Source organism: Quercus lobata, chromosome 7 (genome assembly GCF_001633185.2).
Source record: "Quercus lobata isolate SW786 chromosome 7, ValleyOak3.0 Primary Assembly, whole genome shotgun sequence".
Classification (NCBI taxonomy): Eukaryota; Viridiplantae; Streptophyta; class Magnoliopsida; order Fagales; family Fagaceae; genus Quercus; species Quercus lobata.
The window spans coordinates 11,383,823-11,404,757 of NC_044910.1; the positions used below are offsets into that span (position 1 = coordinate 11,383,823).

At 38.0% G+C, this 20,935-nt stretch overlaps 3 protein-coding genes across 3 annotated transcripts; 2 read left to right on the forward strand and 1 right to left on the reverse strand.

Annotated features, from left to right (window-relative positions):
• The first annotated feature begins 7,074 nt into the window (after positions 1-7,074).
• Positions 7,075-9,290, forward strand: LOC115951574. The gene is made up of 4 exons (XM_031068752.1): positions 7,075-8,543; positions 8,632-8,802; positions 8,877-9,213; positions 9,266-9,290. Exons 1-4 carry the CDS (start codon positions 7,751-7,753, stop codon positions 9,288-9,290), a joined length of 1,326 nt encoding a protein of 441 aa, XP_030924612.1. The 5' UTR covers positions 7,075-7,750.
• Position 9,291: 1 nt separating this feature from the next.
• On the forward strand, positions 9,292-9,943 carry LOC115951576. The gene is made up of 2 exons (XM_031068753.1): positions 9,292-9,350; positions 9,431-9,943. Exons 1-2 carry the CDS (start codon positions 9,303-9,305, stop codon positions 9,941-9,943), a joined length of 561 nt encoding a protein of 186 aa, XP_030924613.1. The 5' UTR covers positions 9,292-9,302.
• Positions 9,944-11,390: 1,447 nt separating this feature from the next.
• Positions 11,391-12,871, reverse strand: LOC115951577. Its single transcript, XM_031068754.1, has 2 exons — positions 11,767-12,871; positions 11,391-11,659 (listed from the first exon to the last, which is right to left on the reverse strand). Exons 1-2 carry the CDS (start codon positions 12,869-12,871, stop codon positions 11,391-11,393), a joined length of 1,374 nt encoding a protein of 457 aa, XP_030924614.1.
• Positions 12,872-20,935: the final 8,064 nt, after the last annotated feature.

The following is a 20,935-nucleotide window of genomic DNA, read 5'->3' on the forward strand; positions in this document are numbered from 1 at the left end:
TTTTTTTTAAGAAATTAGGATATATTATAAAAGTGCTATGGTTTTTAAACCCAGGAGAGAATTAGGAAATATTACAGAGATACAAGGCTTTTAGCTCATTTCTAATACGTTGGGTATACAATATACATATCTTTCCATGCAATCTTTTTCTTGTATCCTACTTAAGTATCCCAATGAAGATCGTTTGGGCCTAAATTAACATATCCGATACCTCTTTATGATTCCTAATGATCTTTGAAGATTATTTAGTTAAGAAAAGCATCATGGCAATCGTGTTTCATCTACCAATAATGTGCTAAAAGCTATAAAAAAAAAATAGAGCTAAAGATTATTATTTATTTGAAGGACAACAAATGTTTGAAGGGCATTTGAGCCGTACAAGACCAGTTATGGTTTGGAAGAAAGATATTCTAGGGCATCCGATCCTTAAGACTTGGAGCCCACTGCTGTTAAAAAGTGTAGCAGTGGGATCCATTAGCATGTGTTCATGTCCAACAAACAAAAAATTTGTGTAAAGAGGATACTAGTCCCATGTTATGTACCTAGCCAAATGCTGTTATCAGACAGGTGAAACTGGTAGGCCTAGAAGGTGCACTTAGCTCCCATTTGATTGGAGTACCTTTATTTGGTAAGGCACGAGAACATCAATTAATAATTTAATATACATTGGCAAATGGCAAAGGTATGCAATTTTGAAAGGTGACCGGATTCCTTATGTCTTCTTTGATGTGAAGGTTCAGTTTGAACCCATATTGGGAGATGAGGCCTAGCACTAAATAGAGATGTTTGTGAAGCTTTTTGTGGAGATTGAAGTTTGACAATATGAACTTTGCAACATAATTGATCTTTGAAGAGTGTAAATATAAGCATGATCTTCACCTATAAAGTATGGACATATAAAGTATGGACACAAACACTGATATTAACGGATTCAGATTAGGTGTAATACCTAGAATATTGCACCTGATGTAATTGTAATTAATGGTTGAAATTGAAAGTTGAAAAAAACAACTTTCAATCTCAACCATTAAATAAAATATATTAAATGAGAGTTAAAAAGTAAAAAATGTAAAAAAATTTGTGAAAGAAAGTGAGTGAATTGCAAAGAACATTGGAAAAATGTTTTTGTTTTGTGACAAGTGACAACCAAACCCTTTTTTATTTATTTTTAACTGGTTAGAAATATTACTACATAAGTATTCCTAAACCAATCCATTAACTTTTCCCCTTGGAATTTAGTCTAAAAGAAGCAAATGAAGAAAATTTTGATTCAGTATAATTTGATTGCTTCAAATGTTCAATTTATTCAAAAACAAATCTTAAATTATGTTGTTTTTCACACGCTTATGGAAATAAATTTCAATTTAACATTTACTTATAAGAAGCAAACCGGAATTAAAATAGCAAACCAATAACAAAAAACAAATTTCTTTGACACTTTCAAGAACTGGAGCCTTTTAATTTTGGGCCACCAAATATTTTCAGTTTTCAAAAAAAAAAAAAAAAAAAGTTGAATTGGACTTTAATTTAAATTTTGAATTATTTTCCGGCCCATTAATCCATTTTTGACGGTTAGAATGAGAGTCGGTGCATAGCTGGGTATATATGTGAGACCGACTTAAAAGACTGCTTTTTACGGATAGAGCAGTAATCTTGCGGTGAAAGTTTCTAATCTTCTTGATCAGAAACTAATCAAATATGGCTGAGAATCAAAATTTGGCCATGAGAAACATGGTGAGCAATGAAACTGAAGATGGGTCTGGTTCTGTGTCAGAGTTGCTTGAGGTTGAGATGGAGAAGACGATAAGCTGGGCTTGTGGGTGACAAGCTCCGTCTAGAGGTATTTTTCGCATATGATATTTCAATTCTTAATTTTTTGCCACACTGCAATGTTGATCAGTTGATGCATGTGGAGAAGTGTTCCAAATTCATAGGAAGAGATGTGAGCATTGTGACTGATAAGTTGTGGAAGAAATTCTAAGCAAGAGAATTTCTCTTAGAATTTCTTCCACAACTTATCAGTCACTTTCAAGTGCTAATGTTGTGGTCCAAAGTATGAGGGAAAGGAAGGTGTGGTTAAAGTGGGAGACATTATATGAAGCAATTCTGAAGGAAACTGTGGAGTTTGAGAACAAAGTGAGTGATCGGATTAGGCAACTTTACAAGAAAGAGAATGAGAGAAAACTGAGTAGGCAACTCAAGGTTTGCGAAGTGGTGAAACCCATCACAAAAAAAGAGGGGATGCAATGAGGTCTCTAACTTGAAGAAGGTTAACTTGATGAAGAAGGCAAGAGAAGAGTTTGAGAATTGCAGAGAGGTGAAGAATCTTGCTGCTATCAACAGGATTGCCTTGCAAAGGAAAATTCATCATTGTCCCTCTTTGTTTATCAAGTGATTTTGGCTAATATGGTTTTCATTAATGAGGAGATTTTATGGTATTGTTGAAAGGATTTAATTTTTTGTGTCTCTGTTGGTCAAGTGAATTTGGCTGATAGGAAAGAGCTTTGCAGCATGAGACCCATTTCATGTTCTATTTGATAAATTTGATGACTTTGAGGACAGATGACTTTGACTTATGCAGCATTTTATAATTGGATAGACAATCAATAATTGTTGGATTTATCATCTACTTTGGATAGAAAATTCTCACTCCATTTAGGCAACTCAAACACAACGATTCCAGAGAAGGATGAGCTTTTAAACCTTCTCATCAATAATCTCCATACAAACCAGTACAATTTTTTTTTTTTTTTGATTGAGAGTTAATTATCAGATGTATTATTGTACAAGACTCGAAATTCTCTTTTACCATGCAGTTTCAAGCTTCTTTTGTGAAAATTTAAAAAAAAAAAAAAAAAAAAAAAAAAAAAAAAAAAAGAGACATAAATCATACTAGCACCCAACATGCTGCTTACCCCAGGTACTAGACCCCAAATATTCTTTTACCATAGGATGAGGCGATTTAATTCAAATTTTAAAAAGTTTCTTGAAAAAAATTTATTTCTCAATTCAAGTGTATTTGTCAGGTGCAGTGTTTGACTAGAATTTAGACCTGAAAAGAATGACATTATTGTCTCACCTGTTCTTATTTTTTCATACCTTCAGGAAACATGTATATTCGAAACTTTACAATGGTACTCAGAACTTGACAATCCTTCTAAGATAAATGGATCAAACTAAAATTTTAGCAAACTAAAATCCACTCCTTTTCTGTTTTTTACAAGTGATTTCTGTCCATGTTTAAGAGCATGACTGGTCAGAGCTCATATCCATGTTGTTGCATGCACAAGATGAAAACTTTTAGATTTAGAGTGTCCCTGGAATATGATTCTTACTACTTTGGTGTTTGTGTGTACAATATTAATAATTAATTGAAGAACACATCTGTTCAAGCACATTCATGAAAGCAATGCAACAATTAGGAGAAGATCTTGCTTTTAATGTATGAAATATTGATGATAGAATACAATCCAAAAGCTGCTATGTTCTAATTACTGTTATATTATGCTAACTGTATCTTTTTTTTCATGTAACATTGAAATACAGTCACGATTATGTTGGGCGGTGGAAAGTATTGCCATCAGATTGAAAAGATTGAGTATTGAAATCAAGGGTCACCTAAGGAAAAAGTAGCTGAAGTTCATTTTTATCCAAAGTATTTTTCTCAGTATGCCTTACACCAAATAATATTGCTTCTTATTACCTTGGACTGGTACATGCCCTTGAAGCTTGCAGTGCTATCTGGCTATTGATGCGGGAACGTTGTGTTTTTGTTGTAACTGTCAAAGGAAATGAATTGAAATAGCTCGACAGACATGGGATAAAGATTTGTAGGTCAGTAAAAGTTTAATAATAAATAGGGTATCTGATGATGTCTGCCATTATATTGTAGATCAGTAAAGTAATTAGTAATAAGGGGATGTATAATTTTGGAAGCTAATTATAGTATACCTAACCGAATATAAATTCGGTTCCAAAAAAAATGTGTAATTACATGACACTAAAATGACTTGAGGATTTATTGGTTTATAACCTGAATTAACAAATAACTTGAAAAATACCAATATAAGATTTCACAAGATAGAAACAGAATCTTCATCATCAATATATGCTGAAATAACTATCATAGCAGCATTAAAGTAAAGTGATTTGAAGTCGATTTATGTAAGGATAATCATCAATGTAAACAGGCAAACAGCTAGAGGCAACAGATTTGTACTAAAAAAATTGTCTATGAAAACTGATTAATCTGCTTTGACCCGTGCCCTCAAAGGGCATTAACTGCCTTTCTTATCTTTGTGGCCTGAAGGGAAAAAATTCAATCTGAATCCCACAAACACAAACACATGAAGTGGCATAGAAAATTAACCTAATAAGTTGAATATACAATGGTGAGGATAAAATATTCTTTGCAGGGGAAAGAAGTTTCAAGGGAATGGAGCTATTATTACAGGCCAGCTAATGTGGGGTCATTCTCATATTTGCCTTATAGAAAGGCTAAGACCTTCTACAGTTAACCCCGGCAGTAAAACACAACCCAACAATAGGATGCAGCCACCGAAGTTTGGAGTACTCTAACCAGAAAAGAAAAAAAATCAATAAAGATTTTTTAATTAGATTACACAAAAACTAGATTACACAGGATTTTTGGGCAAACCTATATATTTGATCACAACAGGAATAATACAAAATCCCACACTACTAAAACTGTTGACATTCCTAAATTCTTGAACTTTTATCGTTGCTTGTACTAAAAGCAGTATTCATAGAGGTCTTGAGCTTTAAGACTATCTGCTGGGTTTTCCTTTGTACACTAATCAAACAAATCTACAAGAAATCAGAGTGATTCTGAAATGGCCTCAGATGTTTCTGACTCTTCATCAGATTGAGCCAATGCAATCTTGTTTAGTGACACCATTCACCAGTGCCTCTAGCTCGTTTGTCAATGGTGATGGTTTGCCAATCCTAATAGGATCCAGCATTGCCTGCATAACCTCTAAAGCAAGTACTCGATGGCTTGTTAATTTCTTTGGTCATAAATTTTATCATTTGGTCTTTGATATGTTTTTGGTCTCCAATGTCATTAATTTTTTCTGACAGTTAATCCACACTTTGCTTCACATTTTGGATGATGGTGGATTCCTTTGTTTTCTTGCCACTGTGGATTTCTCCCATCCTTTGTTTCCTTTAGTTACTTGTCAGACAACCCTATGTAAAAAAGCAAATAGGATTAATGGTTTAATATATTCAATCACATAATCCATAAAGAACTACCAAGTCATACTCATTACACATTGAGACAATAAACATAAAATTGGCAATGCATGAATGCCTGCACGGGGTTAGTGGAGAGGACAGGCAGAGATTACTTGAAATTTTCACAATCTGTAATTACTCAGGCCAAAAGATTAAAATAAAATTCAAATTGATCTTATTGGAGTGAACCCATCTTCCTTTTTTTTTTTTTTTTTTCCTTTTAAATTATAGGGACGCACCAAACAAAAGTTATGGTCAGGACAGGACCTATTTGATTTTATTATGCCATTGAGATGTATAACAATCTAGAAATGCATAATTTTGGGCTAACATAGTCATTTTTTGTGTAATTAATAAATCATGATTAGTTGGAGTTTATTTTGCTGAGTATTTGTTAGACCCAATAGAGGATAGGGATCATCACATATTGTTAATATTGAACCCTGTTTTTAGTATACCTTACAATTAGAAGTACGAATTTTATTGATGTGACCCGAATATGTGGAGAGAGAATTATAGAAGAGGTGTAGTCACTCTCCATAGATCTCATTCTTTTGTTTTCATAGAAAGTTTTTTGATCAGTTATGTCACATTTAGCTACTCATTTTGGTAATATCTTTGAATATATGCTAGTGGTTCTGAGAGGGTTATTAATCTAGCTACTATTTTGAATTGTGGATCATCTTTGGTTCAAGTTTTTCCAATAAAATTACGTTATGGGGAACTCTATTTGAATGAATTTGGCATGTGATGCAAGAAATTATTCAATACTCAGTGTGTTAACACACAGGCCAAAAACATAAACGAAGTTAAAAATTACATAAAAGACATGGTAATAGCAAAAATTTTACTTTGAACTTTTGAAGTAAGTGAAGAAGGTGAAATAAGTAGTTTTAAATAAATTAAAGAGAAAAAGAGATTAGGCCAAATTTTCAAATTCAAAGTTTTCAAAGGCTTCCAAAAGGCATTTCCTGTAGCTCTCAAGCTCCTCCAAACCCCTGCTAGCCTCTTCTAGATGTTGCTTAGCCTGTTCTTGAAGTTGCTTAATTTCTTCTTCGGTCTTGGTCGGACTGTTTGATCTTTATAAGAAGTCCATCAATCTCAGACTGTATCAAGTTCTTCCGCTGTGTAGACTTTTCTAATTCCAGCTTCGCTTGCATAACCAAACGAGCTGATTCAGCTTCTTTGTTAAGTTCTTGTAAAATAAACAAATTAACCTTGGGTTAGTGTTAGCATAAGATTAGTATAGGGTTCTCTAATATATAAAATCTACGTTAAGTTTATTGTAAACTGAAGTGCTTCATAAACAACATATAGCCATCAAGGGTGTTCACCAATAAAAATATGCCATTAGGCCAAACCATATAAAATTCTTGTTTAATTTGCATTCAATATAACAAGGAAATGTAACAAACTAAAATCTCACGCAATATAAAATGTAACAAAGCAAAACTTATAATTCAAAAATAAAAAATTGAAACATATGATTTAAAGAAGTAAAAAAGAAAAAAAGAAAAAAAAAGCATCACATTTGATTGGAATATGATGATTCTCCCTTTATCAGTGGGTTGATAGGACTCGAACGTTGATCTTTAGGCTATTTCCTGTAATACAAAGGACACAGAATCAGAGGGGACCGGTGGGGGACCGGCCAAAAATCCTCCGATGATCAAGTTAGTTACTTTGAACTCTCTGTAACGAAGAAATGTTCTCTCAAAAGTAAAAGTGTCTGACCCCCTTTACCTTTCATCGAAGAAGCCTTATATAGTGTGTGTGTGGAACGGTTTATCTGTTTAGGAACCGTTCCCAATGTCGAGGAGTCCGGCGAATTAGGAGTAACTTCCATAACCGCTGTGGAAGTTACCTAGGTCGGACGCTGATGAACTCGTCCATCCATAGTCAGGATGGACGACACCTCAAGGATGATCTCGTCCATCTTCAGTGGAAGATAACGAGATCATCTTGGAAGGCTTGACGTTCATAACTGATAAATAGATCTCACGAGGTATTGCTCGTCCATGTATGGACGAGGTTCGCCAGTACGCTTGTAATTTTCATCGCCTATTGTAGCTTCTTTTGTTGGACGAGACATATGGACGAGTTATGGACTTGGGGATTTATTTATGACACCATCAGTTGCCCCCTCGTCCATGTGAGTCGTCCAAATGGTTGAACGTCTTTGGACTGGTAATTGGTTATTAATTATTCGCACCACGTGTCATTTTTTTATTGGTGGCTAATTTCGTCGATTTATATTTCCGAGGTAGATGCCACGTGTCGCTTTCGTATTGGCTGGGTCGTTTCGATTACCTAGGTCAGCATCCTATAAATAGTGGAATGCCTCCCTTAACCCTTTTCATTCCAGAGATTTTCTTCCTTGACATCCGTCGTCTAGAGCCTCGTCTAGGAGTTTCTCTGCGTCTAGAGTCTTCTTCCGTCTAGAGCCAGGTACTCTTCTTCTCCTCGTCTTTAGGTTTTAAGTTTCTTGTTAGAGATGTCCGCTGCCTCCTCGTCTACTGATAGCCTTAATAAGGCCATAGACGAGTACTGTGAGGATACTAGTGAGAGGTCTAACTCTAGCAGTGCTAGTGATGAGAGTGGAGGAAGCACGGACGAGAACTACTCTTCTGGGGCCCCTGGGCTCCCTATTGAGGTCGTCCAAGAACAGCTTAGGAGAGCTTCTGGCTCTCAAGCTGGTTCTCCGTCCAATCCTACGGACGAGGTAGAAACCGTCTTCAGCTGCGCTGTAGGCGTCCATTCTAAGACGGACGAACAGAGGTTAAATAGCCTTAAATCCTGGTATCAAATCCCAGACGAGTTTAACCCTAGGCTGCCCGTCCGTGGAGAGTGGTGTTGTGAGCCCCGTTTTGGTATAGGCGTCTATGAATCTTACTTTTTAGGTGGCCTTAGGTTTCCTTTAAATGCCTTCGATAGAGAGTTATTAGTTAAGTTAGGTTTAGGTGTTTGTCAATTCAATCCTAACGCATGGAGACTAATTATCTCCATGCAAATTTTGTGGAGGGAAGTTTTTGGTGGGGACCGTCCTCTTACAGTGGACGAGTTCCTTTATTGTTATAAACCTTCTGCCATAAGTCAATCTGAAGGTTTTTATCAGTTTACTGCTAGAGGGAATGATTGTAGGTTGATCAAGTCCCTAGCTTCGTCTGATAGGAAATGGAAGACGGAGTTCATTTTCGTTTCAGGCTTCTGGGCAGGGAACCCTGTGGACGTTGGCAGGGATCCCTTTCCCCCTTACACTGGGGAACTAGGGAACCTTCGTCCAGAAGGTACGTCCCTTCCCCTTGTTTATTTTTATTCTTACTTCTATTTGATATATTTACAATTTCTAACCTTTGTTTGTTCATTGTGTTGTAGCTGCCAAACGTCCGTCCCTGAGTAAATTCCATCGTGACCGCGTCCATAGAGCTCGTCTACATACAGACAGGAGCTTTCGTTCTCTTGTCACGCTAAGACGCTTAGCCAAGTGGGGTTTAGGTCCTGAGCCTTCAGACGAAGCTATCGCCCACGAAGTTACTGTGCGAAAAAGTAAGTTCTTAGCTAAACCTCCTTTTCTTTTTCTTTTTTATGTGTACCTTCCTAACTCGTTCATCTCGTCTTAGGAATGTCAACAATGAAAGAGAATAGAGGGAAGGAGATTGCAGGAGAGGGGAAACGTCCTGAGGGTCAAGCCCAAGATCGTCCTGAGGGTCAGACTCGTCCAACGGTTGGGGACAAAAGGAAGTTCTTGCCAAAAAATATTGACTTGGAAGGGCTCCCCAGTCGTAGGGACAAAAGGGTCAAGTCAGGCTCGTCCAAGGTGGTCAAGTCCAAACCTCCCCAGTCCCAGCCTGCCGTCCAGATAGTTGATGTGGACTCGTCCACTCCAGTGGAGTCCACGCCGTCCAAGACTCCACCCAGAACTCCTTTGGCCAAGTCTACCACGCCTGGCTCGTCCCAGCATTCCACGAACATTATTGAGAACGAAGACCTGGCTTGGAAACGTTTCCAGATGGCTGTCAAGGACGAAGATATAAACGTGCTACAACATGGGTTTAAAGGAATTTGAACATTCAGGCGTCCATGACCTCTTCAAGGTATGTCAGTATCTCTCATCCTTATTTGGGTAGCCACTTTTCCTCATTTAATCACTCTATGTTGCTTTGTCTATTCATAGGCCATGTCCAAGTTTATAGCAGCGTCTAGACAGGCAACAGAGCTGGACAAGACGAGAGTCTTGTTGGAGACGAGGATTCAGCAGGTGAATGCTGAGTGTAAAAAATGGGCTGGGGTTGCTGAAAAAGCTAAGGACGAGGTCAAGGAACGTAACAAGCTGATTGAGGAGCTAAGGACGGATGCAGTGGAGAAGGATACGCGCATTGATCATTTGCAGAAGATGAATGATGAATTGAATGCTCGTCTCTCCAAGGCAAAAGAGGACGCTGTGGCTGAGTTCAAGTCGTCCAAAGAATATACAGACACTTTGGATCGCAATTATGCAGCTGGTTTTGAAGATTTCAGAATGGACGCTATTGAGAACTTCCCTGAAGTTGATTTTAATGCAATCAAGCTTAACCTTGCTGCTGCCACAAGCTCTCTTCTCCAGACTGGCTCTGATGACGTCAACGTGGAAGACGATGCTAGTACCCAGCCTCAGGACGCACCAGTTGTGAATGCTCCCCCTTCTTAGGACGAGACTTTTAACCTTAGTGGTTTTTCTCTTTTTTTTTATTTGGTCCTTTGTTTTTGGACCTTCCTTTATGTAACAAGAATACATTATACTCGTCCATGGTTTTAGGACGGGTTTTTAAGTAGTTTCTGCTTTCCAAACTAATCAGGGTTTTTTGGACGTAGGAAGTCTACCCTTTGAATGAATTTTTATTATCTTTGCATGGACGAGTGATTTCATTTTCATGGACGAATGTTGCCAAGCTATTTTAACTCCAACTTTAGCTCGTCCATATCGAGATTACATATTTTTCATGTAGTCTAACTCGTCTTAGTAGGTAGTATTTTTAATTAGCTTGATTCGTCTTAGGACTTGCAAACTAATTTTACTTACCATCTTACTTATTTTGCCAACTTTTTCTCTCGTCCAGATTTTGGATTGTTTCAGTTGGCTCCGTCTCGTCCATGAGTTGGACGAGTGTGGATGTGGTTTTTTCCTTAGAAAATTTAGACGTTACATCTCTGCGTCTAGAGATTTTGTTCGTCTTGGATCTTTCAACCCTCTTGAGGATTGACTTGGACGATAATATCATGGAGAAATTTCACACAACATTTAGCACATAACATAAATATTGTTTACAGACAAGGCATATGCATACTGATGCCTTTTTATTTAATAAATACATACTTCATGACTTCGTCCATAACCATAACACAACTATAATAAGTAATAAGATCATAGTTTCAAACTCCACACATAAGCAACACCAAATATAATAGTATCAAACACAAACAGCATCATACGTAGTAGTAGGGTAATTAGACTTATAAGACCCAGTCTCGTCCATAGGTTCACTCTTACTGGTAGTACCTCCTCAGGTGCTCCACATTCCAAAGATGTTCCAGCTTTCTCCCGTCCAGGGCCTCCAGGTAGTAGGATCCTTGCCTTTTACAGTTGATAACTTTATAGGGTCCTTCCCAGTTTGGGCCCAATTTCCCATGTGCCGGGTTCTTGGTCGACAAAGAGACCTTTCTCAGGACGAGATCTCCAATGTTGAAACGCCTAGGCTTCACCACCGCGTCGTACTGCATAGCCATGAGATTCTTATACTTTGCTGCCCGATGTTCTGCATTTGTCCTTACCTCGTCTATTAAATCGAGGTTCAGACGAAGCTGATCTTCATTATCCTTGTCTTGATACTGCAGAAGTACATATGGCTAGTTTGAAAGGAGTCTCTCCTGTAGGTGTCCTCACTGTGGTCCTATACGCCCATAAAACTCCTGGTAATTCATCTGGCCACACTCCCTTTGCCCCCTCAAGCCGAGTCTTGATGATTTTCAACAAGGATCGGTTTGCAACTTCAGCCTGGCCGTTGGCTTGGGGGTGTGCAGGCGAGGAGTAATGGTTCTGAATTCCAAAATGTGAGCAGAAGTCCTTGAAGAGTGCATTGTCGAATTGTCGTCCGTTATCAGACACCAATACCTTCGGTACTCCAAATCTGCATACGATGTTCTTCCACACGAAGTTTTTCACATTCTGTTGCGTGATATTTGCCAACGGTTCTGCCTCCACCCATTTGGTGAAGTAATCGATGCCCACCACTAGAAACTTCATCTGCCTTACTCCCAAAGGGAAGGGACCCAAAATGTCCAGTCCCCATTGTGCGAAGGGCCACGGTGCCACCATTGGGGTGAGGTATTCCGATGGTTGCCTGGGGACGTTGCTGAATCGCTGGCACTGGTCGCAGACCTTAACGTATGCTTTAGCATCAGCTTGCATGTTCGGCCAGTAGTACCCTGCACGGACGACCTTGTGGACAAGTGATCTTGCTCCCGAATGATTGCCACATGCCCCTTCATGAACTTCTCTCAGCACGTAGTTTGCTTCGTCCGGAGCTAAACATCTAAGGTAAGGTTGAGAGAAACCTCTCTTGTATAGAACTCCATTCATAAGGACGTATCTAGCTGACCTCACCCTCACCTTTCTGGCCTCGTCCTTTTCTTCTGGTAGTTGTCCGTCTTTCAAATAGGATATAATGGGAGTCATCCAATTTTCTTTGTTATCAACCTGCTGTACTTCCTGGGCATCTATACTTGGCACATATTGAACTTCGTCTGACTTCTCTAATGATTCGTCTGCTGAGGCCTCCTTAGCTATAGTATCAGCTTCCACGTTCTCCTCCCTTGGGATTTGAACGAAGTCAGCTTTTTCAAACCTTTTCACAAGGCGCATCACCCTACCAAGATACTTCTTCATTCGTTCTTCCTTCGCCTCATACGTCCCATTCACTTGCCCCATGATCAGTTGGGAATCCCCCATGACACATATGGACTTTGCTTCCACGGACTTTGCCAATTCTAGCCCTTTGAGGAGGGCTTCATATTCGACTTCATTGTTTGTCGCTTGGTACTGTAGACGGACTTTATGTTTCAGTTTATCTCCCTCTGGGGACTGCAGGACCACACCAATTCCTCCTGCATGCCGTGTGGACGAACCATCCACATGAACGATCCATCTCTTACTGTCCTCTGTTTCGTTATGACTTGGGGTAAACTCCGCAATAAAATCTGCTAGGGCTTGAGCTTTAATGGCATGCCTTGGTAGATACCTGATATCGAACTCACTTAGCTCCACAGCCCACTGGATTAATCGTCCTGCAGCTTCCGGCCTATTCATTGCCTTTTTAAGAGGATGATCTGTCATAACATTAATGACATGTGCTTGGAAATAATGCCTCAGCTTCCGTGATGCTGTGATTAGTGCGAAGGCCAACTTCTCCATTTGCGGATACCGTCCTTCCGCTCCTTTCAATGCCTTGCTTGTATAGTACACAGGTCTTTGCACTTTATCCTCCTCTCTTATCAATGCCGAGCTCACGGCGTGCGGGGTTACTGCTAGGTACAAATATAGTTCCTCTCCTTCCACTGATGGACTCAGCAGCGGTGCCATGGTAAGGTATACTTTCAAATCTTCAAAAGCTCTCTGACACTCGTCGGTCCATTCGAATGCTTTTTTGAGAACCTTAAAAAATGGCAAACATTTATCAGTAGCTTTAGAGACAAACCTGTTAAGCGCAGCGACTCGTCCAGTGAGGGATTGGATTTCCTTGGTATTTTGCGGTGGCTTCATGTCCAATATTGCTTGAATTTTATCTGGATTCGCTTCAATTCCCCTGTGGGATACCATAAAGCCAAGGAATTTCCCTGATGATACTCCAAAGGCACATTTGCTAGGATTTAGCTTCATGTGATACTGCCTTAATGTCTCGAATGTCTCCTGCAGGTCGTCTAGATGTCTTCCTTCGTCTTGACTTTTCACCAGCATGTCATCTACGTAGACTTCTACATTCCGCCCAATCTGTGGACGAAACATGTGGTTGACCAACCTCTGATATGTTGCCCCTGCATTCTTCAAGCCAAACGGCATCACCTTATAGCAGAATAAGCCTTGACTGGTTACAAAAGATGTCTTCTCTTGGTCAGCCTCATCCATTCTTATCTGATTGTATCCTGAAAAGGCATCCATGAAGCTAAGCAATTTGTGTCCTGCAGTTGAGTCTACTAACTGGTCAATGCGCGGTAGCGGGTAGCTATCCTTGGGGCAAGCCTTGTTCAGATCAGTGAAGTCCACGCACATTCTCCACTTTCCATTCGCTTTTTTGACCATTACTACATTGGCCAACCAATCCGGGTAATACACTTCCCGAATGAACTTTGCTACCATCAGCTTCTGGACCTCGTCCTTGATTGCACTATCTCTCTCAGGGGCAAACACCCTCTTCTTTTGCCGCACAGGCTTAGAGGAAGGACATACATTCAAACGGTGGGTAATGACACTAGGGTCTATACCCGGCATATCCTCGTGACTCCACGCGAACACATCGATGTTTTTCTTCAAAAATTGGACGAGGTCCTTTTTAATCTTCTCTTCTAAATCTGCTCCAACCCTGGTACACCTCTCAGGGTTAACTTCATCCAAGGAAATATCTTCCAATGCTTCAGTAGGCTCTGCTACAACCTTCTTTTCTTCAATATTCATTGCTTGAACTTGTTCATCCATGGCCAGCATGGCCAAGTAACATTCTCTTGCTGCCAGTTGGTCACCTTGTACCTGTCCTACCCCATATTCCGTTGGAAACTTGACTGATAAATGGTAAGTGGAGGTAACAGCTTTCCAGCTATTCAAAGTTGGTCTTCCAATGATGGCATTGTAGGAGGATGGACAATCTACCACAAGGAAGTTGACGTCCTTGGTAAGTTGTTGTGGATATGCCCCCACTACCACGGATAAGGAAATGGTACCCACTGGTTGCACCTTCATCCCACCAAAACCTACTAGGGGGGAGTTCACTGGACGGAGCTGGTCTCGTCCTAATCTCATTTGCTGAAAAGCTGGATAGTATAAAATGTCTGCTGAGCTTCCATTGTCCACAAGCACTCTTCTGGTTGTGTAGTTTGCAATTAGTAGGGAGATGACGAGGGCATCATCATGAGGGTGATGAATTCTGTCAGCATCCTCGTCCGTGAAAGTGATTGCCTGCTCGTCCATAGACATTGCTCTCGGTGATCGTCCGGTAAGCTGGACGTTCTGTACTACCTTCAAGTATGCTTTCTTGGACTTGGACGACCGGCCAGTTGAACTTCCCCCAATGATGACTCTTATCTCCCCGAGTGGTGGTCGCGATGAATCTTCCATCTTTCCCTTCTGTTTCTCGTCCATCTGGTCTCGTCCAAGGAAACCCCTCAACTTCCCTTGCCTTATGAGATTTTCAATTTGTTGCTTCAAGTCAAAACACTCGTCCGTGTTATGACCATGATCCCTATGAAAGCGACAGTACTTGTTCCTGTTGCGCTTGTTGGGATCACCCTTCAATTTCTCCGGCCACTTCAGTGAGGGATCATCCTTGATTTGCATAAGGACTTGCTCAAGTGGGGCGTTTAAAGGGGTATACTGCTGGTTCCGTACTGGAGGGCCTGGCTTCTTACTTTCTCGATCTCTCCTTTCCTCCGTCCGTCCCTTCTTTGGACGAGTTCCTTGCTCGTGATGACGACTGGGATTTGCATCCATTCTCTCGGACCTCTTCCTCTTCTTAGCGATGATTGCATCTTCTGCATTCATAAAATTCTGAGCCGAATGGACGAGTTCGGCCATGGACTGGGGCTCTTTTTCATAGAGCTTGTGTATAAACAGATCCGAATTCACCCCGTTGTGGAAGGCTGCCAGTAGAAGCTTATCATCTGCTTCGTCCACACTGAGAGCTTCTCTGTTAAAACGGGTGATAAACGACCGAAGGCTCTCGTTCTCTCCCTGCTCTATCGTCAACAAACTGGACGAGGAACGCTTGTGCCTTTGTCCTCCAATGAAATTGTTAACAAATAACTTACTCAACTCTTCAAAAGAACTCACCGAATTTGGAGGTATTTTGCTAAACCAAACTCGTGCTGAACCCTTAAGGGTGGTAGGGAAGGCTCTACACATTATCTCATCAGGCACCCCTTGAAGATGCATGGTGGTCTTGAAAGTGGCTATGTGATCAAACGGGTCACGTGTTCCATCATATGAATCCAGAGAAGGCAACTTGAACTTTGATGGGAGGGGGTGACCGTTGATGGAAGCCGTGAAGGGAGAGTCAGTCCTGTGAACCAAATCTTCTATCGGATTCGCCCTTTTCATATTTTCCTTCATTTCCTCCATAACTCTCTTCATTTGATCCATTTCTTCCTTCAGGTGTGGTACCGTTCGCGAAGTGGTGCCTCTAAACTGACTTCCAACTTCGGTATTCTCTCTTCCGCCATGACTTTGTGTTTGTCCACCTTCACGCTCTTCATGCGTTTGCCTCCTCATATTGATCTCCATTCGTAATTCTTGGTTTTGGCGAGTCAACTCCGCCATAGCGTCTGCCATAGATTGTGCATGTTGGGCAGATGACTGCATGACCGGGGCAGACTGGCGATCACGATGCGGGTTGCTGCTTCCCTGATGGCCTGGGCTAGTAGCCCTTGATCTAGTCCGAACCATCGACCCTTTGTCACGGAGAAGTAAACTGTGAAACAATTTCTTCCCACAGACGGCGCCAACTGATGATTCTCCCTTTATCAGTGGGTTGATAGGACTCGAACGTTGATCTTTAGGCTATTTCCTGTAATACAAAGGACACAGAATCAGAGGGGACCGGTGGGGGACCGGCCAAAAATCCTCCGATGATCAAGTTAGTTACTTTGAACTCTCTGTAACGAAGAAATGTTCTCTCAAAAGTAAAAGTGTCTGACCCCCCTTACCTTTCATCGAAGAAGCCTTATATAGTGTGTGTGTGGAACGGTTTATCTGTTTAGGAACCGTTCCCAATGTCGAGGAGTCCGGCGAATTAGGAGTAACTTCCATAACCGCTGTGGAAGTTACCTAGGTCGGACGCTGATGAACTCGTCCATCCATAGTCAGGATGGACGACACCTCAAGGATGATCTCGTCCATCTTCAGTGGAAGATAACGAGATCATCTTGGAAGGCTTGACGTTCATAACTGATAAATAGATCTCACGAGGTATTGCTCGTCCATGTATGGACGAGGTTCGCCAGTACGCTTGTAATTTTCATCGCCTATTGTAGCTTCTTTTGTTGGACGAGACATATGGACGAGTTATGGACTTGGGGATTTATTTATGACACCATCAGAATATATAGTATTTAAGATTTAATATTTTATAGGAAAGACATCAGCCTTTAACTAATATATATATATATATATATATGGGAATTATCCCTTGAAATTTAAAGAAATTAACATTCCTCATCTTCTGTTTATATTAGCAATGAAATATTCTAAATTTCTATATGAATTTCTTTACAAAAATTTAACTATGGTTAATAAAAAAAAAAACTGATAAATTTAGAGTGAAAATGCAAAATTTATCAAACACCAAAACATTTGCAACATCAAATCTCTACATAACTAAAAAAAAAAAAAAAAAAAAAAAAAAAAAAAAAAAAAAAAAAACCTTACTTAATATTTTAAAATACACTTTAATTAAAATTTTAAAATAATGAATTTTAATTTTGAAATAGAGAATAATTTTTGAAACCTTCCTTTAAGCAAAAGGATAGATTAATACACAACATTTTTAATTTAGTCAATCAAATGTCAAGAGGGAAAAGCTTTTTTTTTTTCTTTTTTTTTTCTTTCAAATTTGGGGTGGAGTGTTATTTCTCCAAACATCAAAAGAGAGGAGTGTAATTACCCCTAGATAAAATATAATTTTTAACTGAAACAAAAGAAGTAAAGTAACTTTCAAGAATGGAAAAAAAAAAAAATGTAAAAATTGAAACAAAAGCATGTCTGAATCATAACCTCAATTTATTGTATCGACCAATAATGGCTAGTTTGTAGCTCAAACGACATTTTTTTTTTATGATTCAAAAAACTTTTTTGTATCACAAAAAAAGCAATTAAGTAATTAATTATTTGCATCAACATTATAATCCATGAAGAAAAAAATTAGTCCTTGCATTATGAGACCTTCTGAATGTAGCTCTTAATGATAACCTCAAATGGTTTCCGTAATAATTATCTAGCATGCAGTCTCTAGAGATCCTTGAATACTTCGAGTTGGTACAGTTCTTTCACCATCTCTTCTTATCACAAAAAAGGTTCAATACCATGAGAGACATATATTAAAACATAAAACTAAAAGAATCCAATATACATACATACATATATATATATATATATATATATTTCACTTACTTTCAAAATAGTCCCTTAATGCTTCTACAATCCTTGGAGTAACCATCATGCTAGTACCACTGCCACTGCCACTGCCGTTTAAAGAGTTGCTACCACCGCCAGTTACTCCGGCACCATCACTTCCTCCTCCTATGGCACCTCCACCAACACCACCTTGGCACATCTTGAATATATTCAGCAGTACTGATTGGTGGTAATTCATAAAGATGTACTAGATATGATGTCCCAAATATTGCTACTATAAAGACGACATGGTTGAGTTTTTTTAATACATATCTTCTGTTCCATTTTTTGTGTTCCACATTATATTTTCACAATCATAACTTATGTTGAATTTGTTTTTATTTATTTATTTTTTTCATTTTTAATTTTCATTATTTTATAAAGAAAGTCAAACAAATAGATTTTTTTTTATAAAAATAATACAAAAGATTCGTATTCAAGTACTTAAATTTTTTTTTTTTTTTTTTTTTTTTTTTTTTTTTTTTTTAACTGAGAACGAATTCTCGAAAAATCTGCAATGCATGATATGGCTGCATGGATTAGTTGACCTTTCTGAATTTGGTAACGGATTTCGATTCTTTTGTTAAGGGAGAACACTATTCTTTACAAAGTTTGTACATATTTAATGAAATGGAATGCCATGGTGTCATTTAATTGTTCTTCATATGATTGATCAACTACTAAGGGCCAGTGTACACTATTCTTCATATTATTCCACAAATATGATATATCTTCTTTCTTTAAAAAAAAAAAAAAAAATGTCATATATCTCATTCTAGTACAGTGACAAATAATTTTCTTTCTCTTTTTTTGGTTTCTAGAGAAAATACTTATGGTATACATTGATTTGCTTGTGTACGTTTACCAAAGGTTTTTCTTTTATCTTTTTGTCTAATTTGCACGTGTAGCTTATTAAAACCTCTTTTTCTTCTTCTTTTTCCCCCTCTCAAGTATAATTATATTTTAACCAAACTTTCAATAAAAACTAAACTACAATTTACACCATTTACTGCTGTGCTCACTTCTGGGTAGTCAATGGTATCAACTTCAGACAGTGTTTATTTTCAAAGCTTGTAAGAAAGACAGAAGTTTTCAGTTTTAATCAAAGACAGAAGTATTTTCAAGTAAGATTTTATTTGTTTCAGTTTTCATATTCCATACTCTGTTTTAATCTATTTTGACTATATCTATTTTGCTATCTTCTTCTTTATCAACTATTTTATCATTGTTTATGCTTCTATATTACTGCTGTGCTCACTCCTGGGTAGTCAATGGTATCAGTGGTATCAGAGCCATGGATGGTAGGTGTATGAGTTTTATTTCTTTGCAATTAAGCAGTTACTAGGAACTTATATTACTACATAGCCACTACTTGCTCCTTGTTAGCGTTGGTCAGCCTAGAGACTCGTTGGCAAACCATAGTTTCGCGTTGGTCAGCCCCTTTGTTGTAGCCGACGGACAGGCGTTGTTTGGGTGGTCCCGCAATGGAGTTTCCCGAGGAGGTGGTCCCGATAGCAAGGATACCAGTGGTTAGTAATAGTTCCGCCAGTAATTATTAATTGCTTAGAAAGAGAATAAATACATTTATCAGTTCATCATCTGTTTGCTTGTTCACACTTAGGCTAGGCACACACTAATTTGAAACATGGACTATGATGATATAGTTTATGATGAAGGCTATAGCATGACAGATATAGATGATAATTGGTCAAATAGTGATATGGATTATGAAACTGATTCTGACAGTGAAATGGATAATTATTATAATGGTAACACAAATAATTGGAGTAATTTAACAGGAGATAAAATCAACCGACAGACTAATAACCACAATAATAGTTTTTTAGACAGAATTAATAGAAAATTGGAGTCCTTGGAAAATATTGACAGATTTGCTATATATACTAAAGTTGAAAAGAAAAATGATAGCTTTTTGGACCTCTATGAAAGAATGAAAGCTTTAAATTCACATTATAAAAAAGAAATAGAATTTGGACCCCATCATAGATCATCTTTTACAGAAACTATGACAGATAATTGGTTTAATAATAGTAATTCAAAAGAAGTTATAGATAAGAATTTACAGATGTTAAAAACAACTGATAAAAAAGTTGACCCTATTAAGGAAAGAGTAACACGTATAAAAGATACAAGTACTATAGAAAGTATCAGATAGACAGACAGTGGAAAAGATAGCTTAATAGATAATGATAATAATACTTTAACAAATTCAAAAGTAACTGACAGAGCTATATCTATAACTTACAAAGACAAAGAAAATGACAGACTAAAAGAAATTTCTAGTTCAGTACTAGACACAGATAGACAAAGAAGCCTAATAGAGACAGACAAGAAAGAATCTCTATATGAGAAGTTGATAGATAATGAGAAAGTAATAAAGACAAATGATAGAAGAAGAATTGAAAGACATACAGATGAAGGTGTTATATGTAGAAAGCTAGAAAAAGAAATAGTGATAGATGATAGTTTTAGAAATCATGATGATAGCTTGAAAGAATTGCATGAAAAACAAAATAGGAAAGATGTAGGGAAAGTAAAGGACATGCAAAAACCAAAACCAAATAGTAGTGAAGAATCCCTACGTAGGAAGATAGAAATAGAAGAAAAGATAAGACATGAAAGAGAAAAAGTCAAAGTCCACAATAGTAGGCAAAATAATTATGGTAATAGTGATAGTGTAGTAAAAGTAAAGATGGAAGTAAAAGACAAAAAGAGTAATAGTTTTAAAGAAGAAATTGGTGAGAGACTTAAAACAATTGATAGAACTGAAAATAACAGTTTAATAGAATTGGCTAAAAAGATAGAACTTTTAAGTTTACCTTTAGAAATAGACAGATTAAGAGACATAACAGTTTTAAATACTACAGAACTATCAGATAATGAGAAAACTGACAGACATGTTTGTCATAAATGTAAAAGATATGGACATACTAAAAAACAATGTGACAGACATAATAGAATTATCAAACAAATTAGTAAATTAGAATTTAAGAAAGACATAACAATTGGATTAATGAAAATATTTAATGTTAATCAAAAAGAAATAGATCAAGTAAAGAAAGAATTAAAATCAACCAACCCACTTAAAATTAATAAAAGAAAAAGAAAACAAAAAGACATAATAATGAAACTGATAGAAAATCTACCCAATCACTATAAAGACAAGAAAGAATATTTATTAAAATTGAAAGACACTATAGAAATACCTATTGCTTGCATTAGGTGCAGGAAATATGGTCACCATGTTAC

Coding starts and splice junctions, on each gene's coding strand:
- LOC115951574 (XM_031068752.1), top strand. CDS start 7,751: ATGTCCGCTGCCTCCTCGTCTACTGATAGCCTTAATAAGGCCATAGAC. Junction 8,544..8,631: donor AGGGAACCTTCGTCCAGAAG/GTACGTCCCTTC, acceptor ATTGTGTTGTAG/CTGCCAAACGTCCGTCCCTG. Junction 9,214..9,265: donor ACCACGCCTGGCTCGTCCCA/GCATTCCACGAA, acceptor AAACGTTTCCAG/ATGGCTGTCAAGGACGAAGA.
- LOC115951576 (XM_031068753.1), top strand. CDS start 9,303: ATGGGTTTAAAGGAATTTGAACATTCAGGCGTCCATGACCTCTTCAAG. Junction 9,351..9,430: donor GCGTCCATGACCTCTTCAAG/GTATGTCAGTAT, acceptor GTCTATTCATAG/GCCATGTCCAAGTTTATAGC.
- LOC115951577 (XM_031068754.1), bottom strand. CDS start 12,871: ATGGCACCGCTGCTGAGTCCATCAGTGGAAGGAGAGGAACTATATTTG. Junction 11,660..11,766: donor AGTTCATGAAGGGGCATGTG/GCAATCATTCGG, acceptor GTCTGCGACCAG/TGCCAGCGATTCAGCAACGT.